Genomic DNA, 12,641 nt, shown 5'->3' on the forward strand with positions numbered 1-12,641 from the left:
GAGACTTAAATGTTAGACCTAATACCATAAAAATCCTAGAAGAAAACCTAAGTAATACCATTCAGGACATAGGCATGGGCAAGGACTTCATGTCTAAAACACCAAAAGCTACGGCAACAAAAGCCAAAATTGACAAATGGGATCTAATTAAACTAAAGAGCTTCTGCACAGCAAAAGAAACTACCATCTGAGTGAGCAGGCAACCCATAGAATGGGAGAAAATTTTTGCAATCTACTCATCTGACAAAGGGCTAATATCCAGAATCTACAAAGAAACAAATTTACAAGAAAAAAGCAAACAACCCCATCAAAAATGGGCAAAGGATATGAACAGACACTTCTCAAAAGAACACATTTATGCAGCCAACAGACACATGAAAAAATGCTCATCATCACTGGCCACCAGAGAAATGCAAATCAAAACCACAGTGAGATACCATCTTAAACCAGTTAGAATGGCAATCATTAAAAAGTCAGGAAACAACAGGTGCTGGAGAGGATGTGGAGAAATAGGAACACTTTTACACTGTTGGTGGGACTGTAAACTAGTTCAACCATTCTGGAAGACAGTGTGGGGATTCCTCAGGGATCTAGGACTAGAAATACCATTTCACCTAGCCATCTCATTACTGGATATATACCCAAAGGATTATAAGTCATGCTGCTATAAAGATATGTGCACACATATGTTTATTATGGCATTATTCACAATAGCAAAGACTTGGAACCAACCAAAATGTCCATCAATGATAGACTGGATTAAGAAAATGTGGCACATATACACCATGGAATACTATGCAGCCATTAAAAGGATGAGTTCATATCCTTTGTAGGGACATGGATGAAGCTGGAAACCGTCATTCTGAGCAAACTATTGCAAGGACAGAAAACCAAACAGCGCATGTTCTCACTCATAGGTGGGATTTGAACAATGAGAACACTTAGACACAGGATGGGGAACATAACACACCAGGGCCTGTCATGGGGTGGGTGGAGGGAGGAGGGATAGCATTAGGAGATATACCTAATGTAAATGATGAGTTAATGGGTGCAGCACACCAACATGGCACATGTATACATATGTAACAAACCTGCATGTTGTGTACATGTACCCTAGAACTTAAAGTAAGAAAAAAAACAAAGAAATGAAAAGGTGTTCCACAATTAACAAAGGCAATGTAAAGACAATTGTTTTTACACATTGTCTTTATACAATGGTCCAACTGATATATCACCCAAGACTGCTGAATTGTCATCCAATAATTTATGTTTTCATTTGACTAAAATGGAAAATGAATATTTTCAACCAATAGAAATATATGTTAATACAACATGCATATTATAATATTTTTTTTTTTTTGAGATGGAGTCTCGCTCTGCCAGCCGGGCTGGAGTGCAGTGGCTGGATCTCAGCTCACTTCAGCTCACTGCAAGCTCCGCCTCCCAGGTTCACACCATTCTCCTGCCTCAGCCTCCTGAGTAGCTGGGACTACAGGCACCTGCCACCACGCCCGGCTAGTTTTTTGTATTTTTTAGTAGAGACGGGGTTTCACCGTGTTAGCCAGGATAGTCTCGATCTCCTGACCTCGTGATCCACCTGTCTTGGCCTCCCAAAGTGCTGGGATTACAGGCTTGAGCCACCGCGATTTTTATATAATAAAATTTAAATCATCATATTACATAAAAGAATAAAACTTGGGTTTCCATACCTGTGGCCTATCAGCATTACATCAAAGATCATTTTGCCCACCTTGCTCAAAAGAGGGTTTTCCTATGATATTTTTGAGTAGAGCTCCTTGGTCTTAACTAGCTCACTTTAGAGCCTGAAAATCATTACCCTTATAGCCTCTCAGACATTAGAATTCTGTTTGCCCAAATGTATACAAGGACAAAGAAAGTGTGGCCTTGCTGGTTCAAACTGCAAAATTCTCCTGCCAAGCAGCAAAAATGTCCCACCTAGACATAGCAGCCCTACTCAACAGTGAGTGCAGGAAACAGCCTTGCTAGAGACAGTATCTCCTGGACGGCTCTACTGGTTGGAGCACCAAGCTCCTGGTCTCTTGTAGTATCATATGAGGACAAAGTTAAGCTGACTTTCTGTTCTCCAAATGAGAGTAATCTGGTCAATCGCAAAATCACAGAAATTTCCTATTACCAAAAAGCAAATATGTATTTTCCAACCACCAAATAGTACATATTATCTGCTCATTTATTTTAATGCAAAACTATTAACAAGTAATATGTGTCGATTATAAAATCACATTATATATAGAAATAATCACTTCCCCCCAATACCACCACCCTCACCAGAAGTAACCCTCCCAAATCTTTTTTGTGCATTTATAGATATAGATAATGTCTTAGTCCATTTGCGCTGTTACAACAAAATATCATAGACTGGGTATTTGAAAAAGAAGAGAAATTTATTTCTAACAGTTCTGGAGGCTGGGAAGTCCAAGATCAAGATTCTAGCAGATTCACTGTCTAGTGAGGGTCCCCTTCCTGATTCATAGCTGATATCTTCTTGGTGTGTCCTCATACGGTAAAAGGAACAAAGAAGTTCTCTGGGGCCTCTTTAATGAAAGGGCACTAATAAAAACGAAGTATTGATAAAAAGGACACTAATACCAAAGGGTCCTATAATAAAGGACACTAATCCTATTTATTAGGGCTCCCCTTCATGATCAAATCACTTCTCAAAAGGCCCCACCTCCTAATACCATACATTTAGAGTTAGAATGTTAACCTATGAATGTTGGGAGGTCACATTCATATCATGGTCAATAATAAAAGCAATAGTCAAAATATATCTAGCACTTACTATGTGCCAGGATTTGTACCAAACACTTTTAGAAATTCTAAATCATTTAATTCTTATAATAAGGACTTCATTTCTATGAGACTTGCTATTTAACTTAACAATATATCTTGGAAATTTTTCAAAGGGTATGGTAAGGGTGGAATAAATTTCAGTGCTTCTGTAAAATTATATTAAACTGTGACTTACATTCTCTATATTCCTAAATTTTCACAGTACATTGGAAGCGGAAGTACAGGATAGATTAGTACAGGAAGATTTTATATTCTTCTCTTTCAAAATCTATAGCAAATGCTAAACAAGAGCACTGTGGACCACATAACTTTTCTCCAAAAAGATTATAAAGTATTAGGAAGAGATAACTGTCCGGAGCCATGAGGCCTGGAATTAGCCGACCTCTGTTGCTTGATCTCCGCAAAGCGGAGAGAAGATGGCACATTTCCGGGTTCTTTATTACAAACCTTTCCCGCGCGCACCTAAAGTTTTTCCCGCGCGCACCTAAACCCTTCCCGCGCACGCCTAAACCCTTCCCGCGCACGCGTAACCTTTCCCGCATGCACACAAGCCTTTCCCACGCACGCGCAAACATTTTTCCCGCCCAGGAAGATATGCAGCCTATGGCACAGGCGCGATCCCAAGCCCGGGAAAATTACAAACCCACGGCTCATGCGCAATTGTAATTTGAGAAAATCCGCCCCCCCGTCACCGCCCTGGCCCAACCTCTTCCTCTGCCAGCCTATATAAGGCATTGCACTGCCACCATTAAATGAGACTTGATCAGGCTATTTGTCTTGTCTCCATTTCTCGTGTTTTCTTGTCTCCTCCATTCCCACTCCCCTTCCAGGGCCCGTTCGACTGTCCTGCAGGTCGGGACACATGGCGCCTGAACAGGGACCTGGACATGGGGGAAAAAGTGAGGAAGAAGGCACTAAAGTCGGTGGAAAGTGAAAGTGGAAGAAATTCCTCCAGATGTCGTGGGAACCTGCTGCGTTGGAACCAGAGGTAAGTAACAGTGTCTGATTATGGGACAAGAATTAAGCCAGCATCAGATTTATGTAGGGCAATTAAAAGAGGCTTTAAAAGCACGAGGAGTAAAGGTTAAAAGTAATGATTTATTTAAGTTTTTTGATTTTGTAAAAGATACCTGCCCTTGGTTTCCACAAGAGGGAACCATTGACGTAAAGAGGTGGCGTAGGGTGGGAGATTGTTTTCAAGATTACTATAGTACTTTTGGACCAGAAAAGGTTACGCTAACAGCCTTTTCTTATTGGAATCTAATCAGAGATATAATAGATAAAAAGGAAAAAGAAAAAGATCCTGAGGTAATGGCGGTGGTTACTCAGACTGAGGAAATATTAAGAGGCAGCTCCCAAACCGACCTCGAAAAACCCATACCTAATAAAGAAATAGACCTTATATCGCTACAAAGTGACGAGGAAGAGGCTGGGGTCCCCTCAATGACAAATATAGAAACATCAAATAAGGAAAAGTTCAAAAAATACCCAGTTTTACCTACAACTAATGAAAGCAAAAGTAAAAATAACCTTAACCCTTCAGAAGTAAACTGGGATAATTTGGAGGAAGGGGCAGCAAAATATTATAATTCTGACTGGCCACAAACTCTTACTTATCCCCCTCCCTATAATAAGGCTTCTGCCCCCGCAGTTATGGCAGTAATAGACCCAAAAGAGGAGCTTAGAGAAAAAATTGCACAGCTTGAAGAGCAAATAAAGCTCGAAGAACTACATCAGTCTTTAATCACTAGATTGCAGAAATTAAGGACAGGAAGTGAGAGCGTTCAATACCCTAAAGGAATAGAGAAACCCTCTCACCCTCAGAGACCCGGACAGCATGTCCCAAAAGGAAGGTCGCTTGGTAGTAGGGATAGGGAGGATTCCTCTCCTCGAGATGTTTTTCCAGTAACGGAAACTACAGATGCGCAGGGTCGAGCCTGGAGACACCACAATGGGTTTGAATTTACTGTAATAAAAGAACTAAAAACTGCTGTCTCGCAATACGGAGCTACTGCCCCGTACACCCTGGCCATAGTCGAATCTGTGGCCGAAAATTGGCTCACTCCCATAGATTGGAATACCTTAGTTAGAGCAGTTCTTTCCGGAGGCGACCATCTGATTTGGAAGTCAGAATTTTATGAAAATTGTAGAGATACGGCCAAGAGAAACCAACAAGCCGGAAATGGTTGGGATTTTGATATGCTAACTGGCTCGGGTAATTACACAGAAACCGATGCTCAGATGCAGTATGATCCTGGACTGTTTTCTCAAATCCAAGCAGCGGCTACCAAAGCCTGGAGAAAACTTCCTGTTAAGGGGGATCCAGGAGCCTCGCTCACGGGGGTCAAACAAGGACCTGATGAGCCTTTTGCAGACTTTGTACATAGACTTTTAACCACAGCCAGCAGAATATTTGGAAATGCCGAGGCAGGGGTGGATTATGTAAAACAGCTAGCTTACGAAAACGCTAACCCGGCTTGTCAGGCAGCAATCAGACCTTATAGAAAGAAAACAGACTTAACAGGTTACATCCGCCTCTGTTCAGACATAGGGCCCTCATATCAACAGGGTTTGGCTATGGCTGCTGCCTTTAGTGGACAAACCGTAAAAGACTTCCTCGCTAGTAAAAATAAGAATAGCAAGGGGTGCTTCAAGTGTGGAAAAATGGGACACTTCGCTAGGGATTGTAAGGGAGAGCTAGCTAAGACCTTAGAGGCAAAAGCTCCAGGCCTCTGCCCTAGGTGTAAAAGAGGAAAACATTGGTCCAATGAATGTAAATCTAAAATTGACAATCAAGGAAATCCCCTAACACCTCAACAGGGAAACGGATTGAGGGGCCGGCCCCAGGCCCCGAAACAAGCTTATGGGGCGGTCAGTTTTGTACCAACCAACAACAATCCGTTTCACAGCTTAGTAGAGCAACCCCAGGAAGCGCAGGATTGGACCTCTGTTCCACCTCCCACACAGTATTAACCCCTGAAATGGGACCTCAGGCCCTAAGTACGGGTATATATGGGCCCCTACCCTCAAACATGTTTGGATTAATCCTGGGAAAAAGCAGCGTCACCATGAAAGGCCTACAGGTCTTTCCAGGAATAGTGGATAGTGATTATATAGGAGAAATCAAAATCATGGCCAAGGCTATTGACAACATCATTATCATTCCTCAAGGGGATAGAATAGCGCAGTTACTCCTGTTACCATTGCTAAAAACAGCTAATAAAGTCCAATCGCCCCTAAGGGGAAAGGGAGGATTCGGATCCTCAGACATCTACTGGGTACAGCCCATTACTAATCAAAAACCCTCTCTCACCTTGTGGCTAGACGGAAAGTTATTTACAGGACTGATAGACACAGGGGCCGATGTAACAATTATTAAACAGCAAGATTGGCCCTCCAGTTGGCCCACTTCAGAGACCTTAACAAATTTACGAGGAATCGGGCAAAGTAATAACCCTAGACAAAGTTCCAAATATCTCACCTGGAGAGATCAAGAAAGTAATTCCGGTCTCATTAAGCCATTTGTTATCCCTGATTTGCCTGTTAACCTTTGGGGTAGAGATCTTCTCTCCCAAATGAGGGTCATGATGGGTAGCCCAAATGATATAGTCACTGCACAAATGTTGGCTCAGGGCTACCACCCTGGAAAAGGGTTAGGAAAAAGAGAAGATGGCATTTTACAGCCAATCCCAGCCATAGGAAAATTGGATAAAATGGGGCTTGGAAATTTTTAACCGTGGCCATTGACATGCCTGCACCCCAAAAATTTGCTGATCCAATCACTTGGAAATCAGATGAACCCGTTTGGGTTGATCAATGGCCACTAACCAATGAGAAGCTTGCCGCTGCCCAACAGTTAGTGCAGGAACAATTAGAGGCAGGACACATCACAGAAAGCAACTCTCCTTGGAACACCCCCATATTCGTCATAAAAAAGAAATCTGGAAATTGGAGACTCTTACAAGATCTAAGAGCAGTAAATGCTACTATGGTCCTTATGGGCGCCTTACAGCCAGGGCTACCCTCTCCGGTAGCAATCCCTCAAGGATATTTTAAAATTATCATAGACCTTAAAGATTGCTTTTTTACAATTCCCCTTCATCCTACTGACCAAAAACGATTCGCCTTTAGCTTACCATCTGTAAATTTCAAAGAACCAATGAAACGATACCAATGGAAAGTGTTACCTCAAGGTATGGCCAACAGTCCCACCTTGTGTCAAAAATATGTGGCTACAGCCATACACTCAGTTAGAGAGACATGGAAACAAATGTATATTATACACTATATGGATGACATTCTTATAGCAGGAAAAATGGGAGAACAAGTTTTACAGTGTTTTGCTCAACTCAAGCAAGAACTAACCACAGCGGGTTTACAAATAGCTCCAGAAAAAATACAACTACAAGACCCTTATACATATTTAGGTTTTCAAATAAATGGACCTAAAATTACAAATCAAAAGGCCGTTATCCGTAAAGATAAGTTACAAACCCTCAATGATTTCCAAAAGCTCCTTGGAGACATAAATTGGCTTCGGCCCTACTTAAAACTCACCACAGGAGACTTAAAACCCTTATTCGACACCCTGAGAGGTGACCCCAACCCTAAGTCCCTTAGGTCGTTATCAAAAGAAGCTCTTTTATCACTTAATAAAGTAGAGGCGGCCATTGCTGAGCAATTTGTTACTAACATAGACTATTCACAGCCATTAACCCTTTTAATATTTAACACAACACTAACACCTACTGGTTTATTCTGGCAAAATAACCCTATTATGTGGGTCCACTTGCCTTCATCTCCCAAAAAGGTATTACTCCCCTATTATGATGCCATAGCAGATTTAATTATTCTAGGGAGAGACAATAGCAAAAAATATTTTGGAATTGAACCCTCTATGATCATACAACCTTATTCTAAGCCACAAATCCATTGGTTGATGCAAAATACTGAAACGTGGCCGATTGCTTGCGCCTCTTATGCTGGCAACTTAGATAACCATTATCCACCAAACAGGCTTATTCAATTTTGTAAGCTGCATGCTTTTGTCTTCCCTCATGTTACCAGTAAAACACCTTTAGACAATGCCTTATTAGTATTCACTGATGGGTCATCCACAGGAACTGCTGCATACACCTTTGCAGACACCACTGTTAAATTCAAAACCAGCCATACTTCAGCTCAGCTAGTAGAATTGCAGGCCCTAATCGCAGTACTGTCAGCCTTCCCTAATCAGGCCCTTAATATTTATACTGACAGTGCATATTTAGCTCACTCAATACCTTTACTTGAGACCGTAGCACAAATCAAACATGTCTCAGACACAGCCAAGTTATTTTTACAATGCCAACAATTAATACATGACAGATCAACACCTTTCTTTCTTGGACATATTAGAGCTCATTCAGGATTACCAGGACCTCTATCCCAGGGCAATCAACTGGCTGATATGGCAACCAAGACGGTAGCCATAGCTACAAATACAAACCTAGCCCAAGCACAGGCTATTCATGCCTTACACCATCTTAATGCTCAAACTTTGAGACTGATGTTTAAAATAACTAGAGAACAAGCAAGACAAATAGTTAAACAATGTCAGACCTGTATAACATACCTGCCAGTCCCTCACTTAGGAATTAACCCAAGAGGACTAGTTCCCAACATGATTTGGCAAATGGATGTCACTCATTATTCAGAATTCGGTAACTTAAAATACATCCATGTATGTATAGATACATTTAGTGGATTTATACTGGCCACCCTACAAACAGGCGAAGCTACCAAACATGTCATAGCTCATTTACTACACTGTTTTTCCATAGTTGGAAAGCCTAAACAACTAAAAACAGACAATGGTCCTGGCTATACATCCAAAGCCTTTCAAGACTTTTGTCTTAAATTACAAATAAAACACATTACTGGAATTCCCTATAACCCTCAAGGACAAGGAATAGTTGAAAGAGCACACCTATCCTTAAAAACCACCATTGACAAAATAAAAAAGGGAGAATGGTACCCTACTAAGGGCACCCCTAGAAATATCCTTAATCACACACTTTTTATTTTAAATTTTTTAAATTTGGACAACCTGAACAGATCAGCAGCCGATCGATTTTGGCATTCCGAGTCCAAAAAACAATTTGCCACGGTTAAATGGAAAGACCCCTTAGACAACACATGGCATGGTCCAGACCCAGTGTTAATCTGGGGAAGAGGCTCAGTTTGTGTTTTTTCTCAAACTCATGATGCAGCCAGATGGCTACCAGAGCGACTGGTAAGACAGGTACCTAATAATAACCAATCCAGGGAGTGATTTTCTCCCTGAGAGTACTCTTTTCCTCTATTGCAGAGATGAACTTCAACTACAAGCCCCTCTGGACCATGGTGCTGATTTGCCAAGCACTCCAGGTATATGCCGGCTTTGGTAATCCCCATGAGGCCCGTAAATATATACGACAACGATACGGTAAGCCCTGTGATTGTTTGGGGGGATATGTGACCTCCCTTCCAAATACGTACATCTCAGCTGTGTCCTGCTCCGCTTACACAGCATACCTGTCTAGTGACTCTCTTAAGTGGAGGTGTGTGTCAACCCCAAGAATATTTAGTGGAGGGGATACCACAACCTGCCCTTGTGACACATTTGAGACTGCTATGCATAGTTCCTGCTACACTACTTATTTAGAATGTACCTCTGGCGGTAAAACATACTATACTGCTATCCTAACAAGATCTAGAACCCCTACTATAGGGGCCAATAGTGTCCCTACAGTTGTAGGAAGTACCAATAACCTTATATCAGCTGGCTGTACTGGAACTGTAGGACAGCCTGTCTGCTGGAATATTCACCCCCCTCTTCATACCTCTGACGGAGGAGGACCACAAGACAAGGTCCGAGAAATTAGGGTATACAAAAAACTTGAAGAGTTGCAAAGGTCCCTGTACCCGGAAATTCACTACCACCCCTTGGCCTTGCCCAAAGCCCGAGGGAAAGAGAAAATTGATGCCCAGACCTTTGCCCTCCTCACGGCTACTCATAACCTGCTTAACAATTCCAACTCTAGTCTGGCTGATGACTGCTGGCTGTGTCTGCAATCAGGAGATCCCGTTCCTCTTGCCATACCCAGTAATAACTTAAATTATACATCCAATACCCCTTGCACCATAATTCCTCCCCTTAAAGTACAGCCTTTAGAATTTCCTAGTTCCTCTTGCATCTACTCCCCTCCCCTTAATAACACTTACGACCTCGATGTAGGATTCAATCAATTCAATAATTGTTCCACCATAGTAAATATTTTCCAATCGCTGTGTGCCCCAAACAGCTCGGTTTTTATATGTGGCAATAATAGGGCTTATACCTATTTACCTACTAACTGGACAGGACGCTGTGTCTTAGCCACACTTTTACCTGACATAGACATTATCCCTGGAGATGAACCTGTACCTATCCCAGCTATAGATCACTTTTTAGGAAGAAACAAAAGGGCAATACAATTTATCCCCTTACTTGCAGGATTAGGCATAACTACTGCCGTAGCAACTGGGGCTACAGGCCTAGGGGTTTCTGTTACTCAATACACCAAATTGTCTCGCCAACTGATCTCAGATATGCAGGCCATTTCGAGTACTATACAAGATTTACAAGATCAGGTAGATTCTCTGGCAGAAGTAGTGCTCCAAAATAGAAGAGGCCTAGATTTACTAACTGCAGAACAGGGAGGCATCTGCTTGGCTTTACAGGAGAAGTGCTGTTTTTATGCCAACAAATCCGGGATCGTCAGGGACAAAATCAGGCGTCTACAAGAAGACCTAGAAAAACGACGAAAGGAAATAACTGATAACCCGTTTTGGACTGGGTTCCATGGACTCCTTCCCTATCTTATGCCATTCCTGGGCCCCCTGCTTTGCCTATTGCTTTTACTCTCTGTAGGACCTTTGGTTTTCAATAAGCTCATGACATTCATTAAGCAACAAGTCGAGGCTATCCAAGCGAAGCCTATACAGGTCCATTATCATCGCCTAGAACAAGAAGATCGTGGTGGTTCATACTCACACCCATTATGACCACCTTCCCTATGCGCTGAACTGGACAGCCAATGACGGGTAAGAGAGTATCATCTCTCACTAACCTAAGACAGGAGGGCCGTCATAAGCTACTGCCTAATCCCATGATGGGTACCAGTGATGAGATGCATTACTCCAACCTAAGACAGGCGCAGTTCCCAAGGGACAATCTTCTAGCCAAAATTATATATAAAAAAGGGGGACCTGTCCGGATCCATGAGGCCCGGAATTAGCTGACCTCTGTTGCTTGATCTCCACAAAGTGGAGACAAGATGGCACATTTCCGGGTTCTTTATTACAAACCTTTCCCTCGCGAGCCTAAAGTTTTTCCCGCGTGTGCCTAAACCCTTCCCGCACGCGCCTAAACCTTTCCCGTGCGCGCACAAGCCTTTCCCGGGCACTCGCAAACATTTTTCCCCCCCAGGAAGATATGCAGCCTACGGCACAGGCGCGATTCCGTGCCCAGGAAAATTACAAACCCAAGGCGCATGCGCAATTGCAATTTGAGAAAATCCGGCCCCCCGTCACCGCCCTGGCCCAACCTCTTCCTCTGCCAGCCTATATAAGGCATTGCACTGCCACCATTAAATGAGACTTGGTCAGGCTATTTGTCTTGTCTCCATTTCTCGTGTTTTCTTGTCTCCTCCATTCCCACTCCCCCTTCCAGGGCCCGTTCGACTGTCCTGCAGGTTGGGACAGATAACTGCTGTCAATTTACCCTCCTTCAACTTACCGAAAAGCAAAGGGAATTGTTCATTGGAATTGGTAGAGAGAGGTAGAAAAAGGAAAGAAATATTAAAAACACTTCAAACTAATTGGCGTATATTTTTTAAAACTACATAAATAAGTTTACTATAAGAAGTAGAAACAAATGGAAGTATTTTGCAGGGTTTGCATTCTACCTAAAAGGCCAGGTCTGAAAAGAGTGAAAGAACAGCCAGAAGACAAAGGACTTGGAAAATTTTAGGAGATGTTTTCATCTTCATAGCTTCCTGATGCCAAAAAATGAAGGAAAGATTTAATAATATCTTCAGCACAGCAAAACCATGACCCTTAAATATCAGACTTAATATTCTCATTTGGTATTTCATAAACTTCTACAAGTTTCCCAAGGAGAGCAAGTACTTTTTTTCTCCAAATCCTTTTTATGAAAAGCTAGAATGTGTCCAGAGGAATCTATGAACCATATTCATTCACAGATACAAAGAGAAAAAGCTAAAGTTGTTCACTAACGAGTTGATAAATTGCAACCCAGCCCGGAATTGATTCTTACGGAATTGTTTTGCTATGTATTGAAATGACAGAAGTGTAATGTCTGTTGTTTCTGTATATGGATTGCATCTAGCAAAGTATAGGATAACAGAAAATCATACTATCCTACTAAAAAAAAAAATCTGTTATGTTTGTTTTATATATTCCATCAAACATGTTGGCTTAAATATGTGTAATCTGATAAAGGACATATCACCTGGATGTTTCTTGAAGGGATGACAGAGGTTTAGGCTTGTGGGTCAAATGCAGGATGGTATTTTGGAAGTGCATGATAGGAAAGTGCAAGGATCCTGTTCCAAAACTCATTTTTTTAAAGAGGTACTTGAATGCCAAAGAGTCTGAGTGTTACATTGCCAAGGTGTACTCTAAAGGCAGGGGTCATGTAGTGTACACTCACAAAGATGACAGCAAGAGTGTAGCAGTCTCATAGAAGGCAGATCCTTACTAAGAGGGAATCTGTTTCTTTCACC

General features: G+C 42.0%; 1 protein-coding gene across 1 annotated transcript; it reads left to right on the top strand.

Moving 5' to 3' along the window:
- The first annotated feature begins 3,811 nt into the window (after positions 1 to 3,811).
- On the top strand, positions 3,812 to 11,024 carry LOC108534890 (syncytin-1-like). Its single transcript, XM_017880447.1, has 2 exons — positions 3,812 to 3,820; positions 9,182 to 11,024. The coding sequence occupies exon 2, from the start codon at positions 9,184 to 9,186 to the stop codon at positions 10,897 to 10,899; it is 1,716 nt and encodes a 571-aa protein (XP_017735936.1). The 5' UTR covers positions 3,812 to 3,820; positions 9,182 to 9,183; the 3' UTR covers positions 10,900 to 11,024.
- The last annotated feature ends 1,617 nt before the right edge of the window (positions 11,025 to 12,641 follow it).

This window comes from Rhinopithecus bieti, unplaced genomic scaffold, assembly GCF_001698545.2.
Source record: "Rhinopithecus bieti isolate Rb0 unplaced genomic scaffold, ASM169854v2 scaffold_12152, whole genome shotgun sequence".
In the NCBI taxonomy this organism is placed as follows: Eukaryota; Metazoa; Chordata; class Mammalia; order Primates; family Cercopithecidae; genus Rhinopithecus; species Rhinopithecus bieti.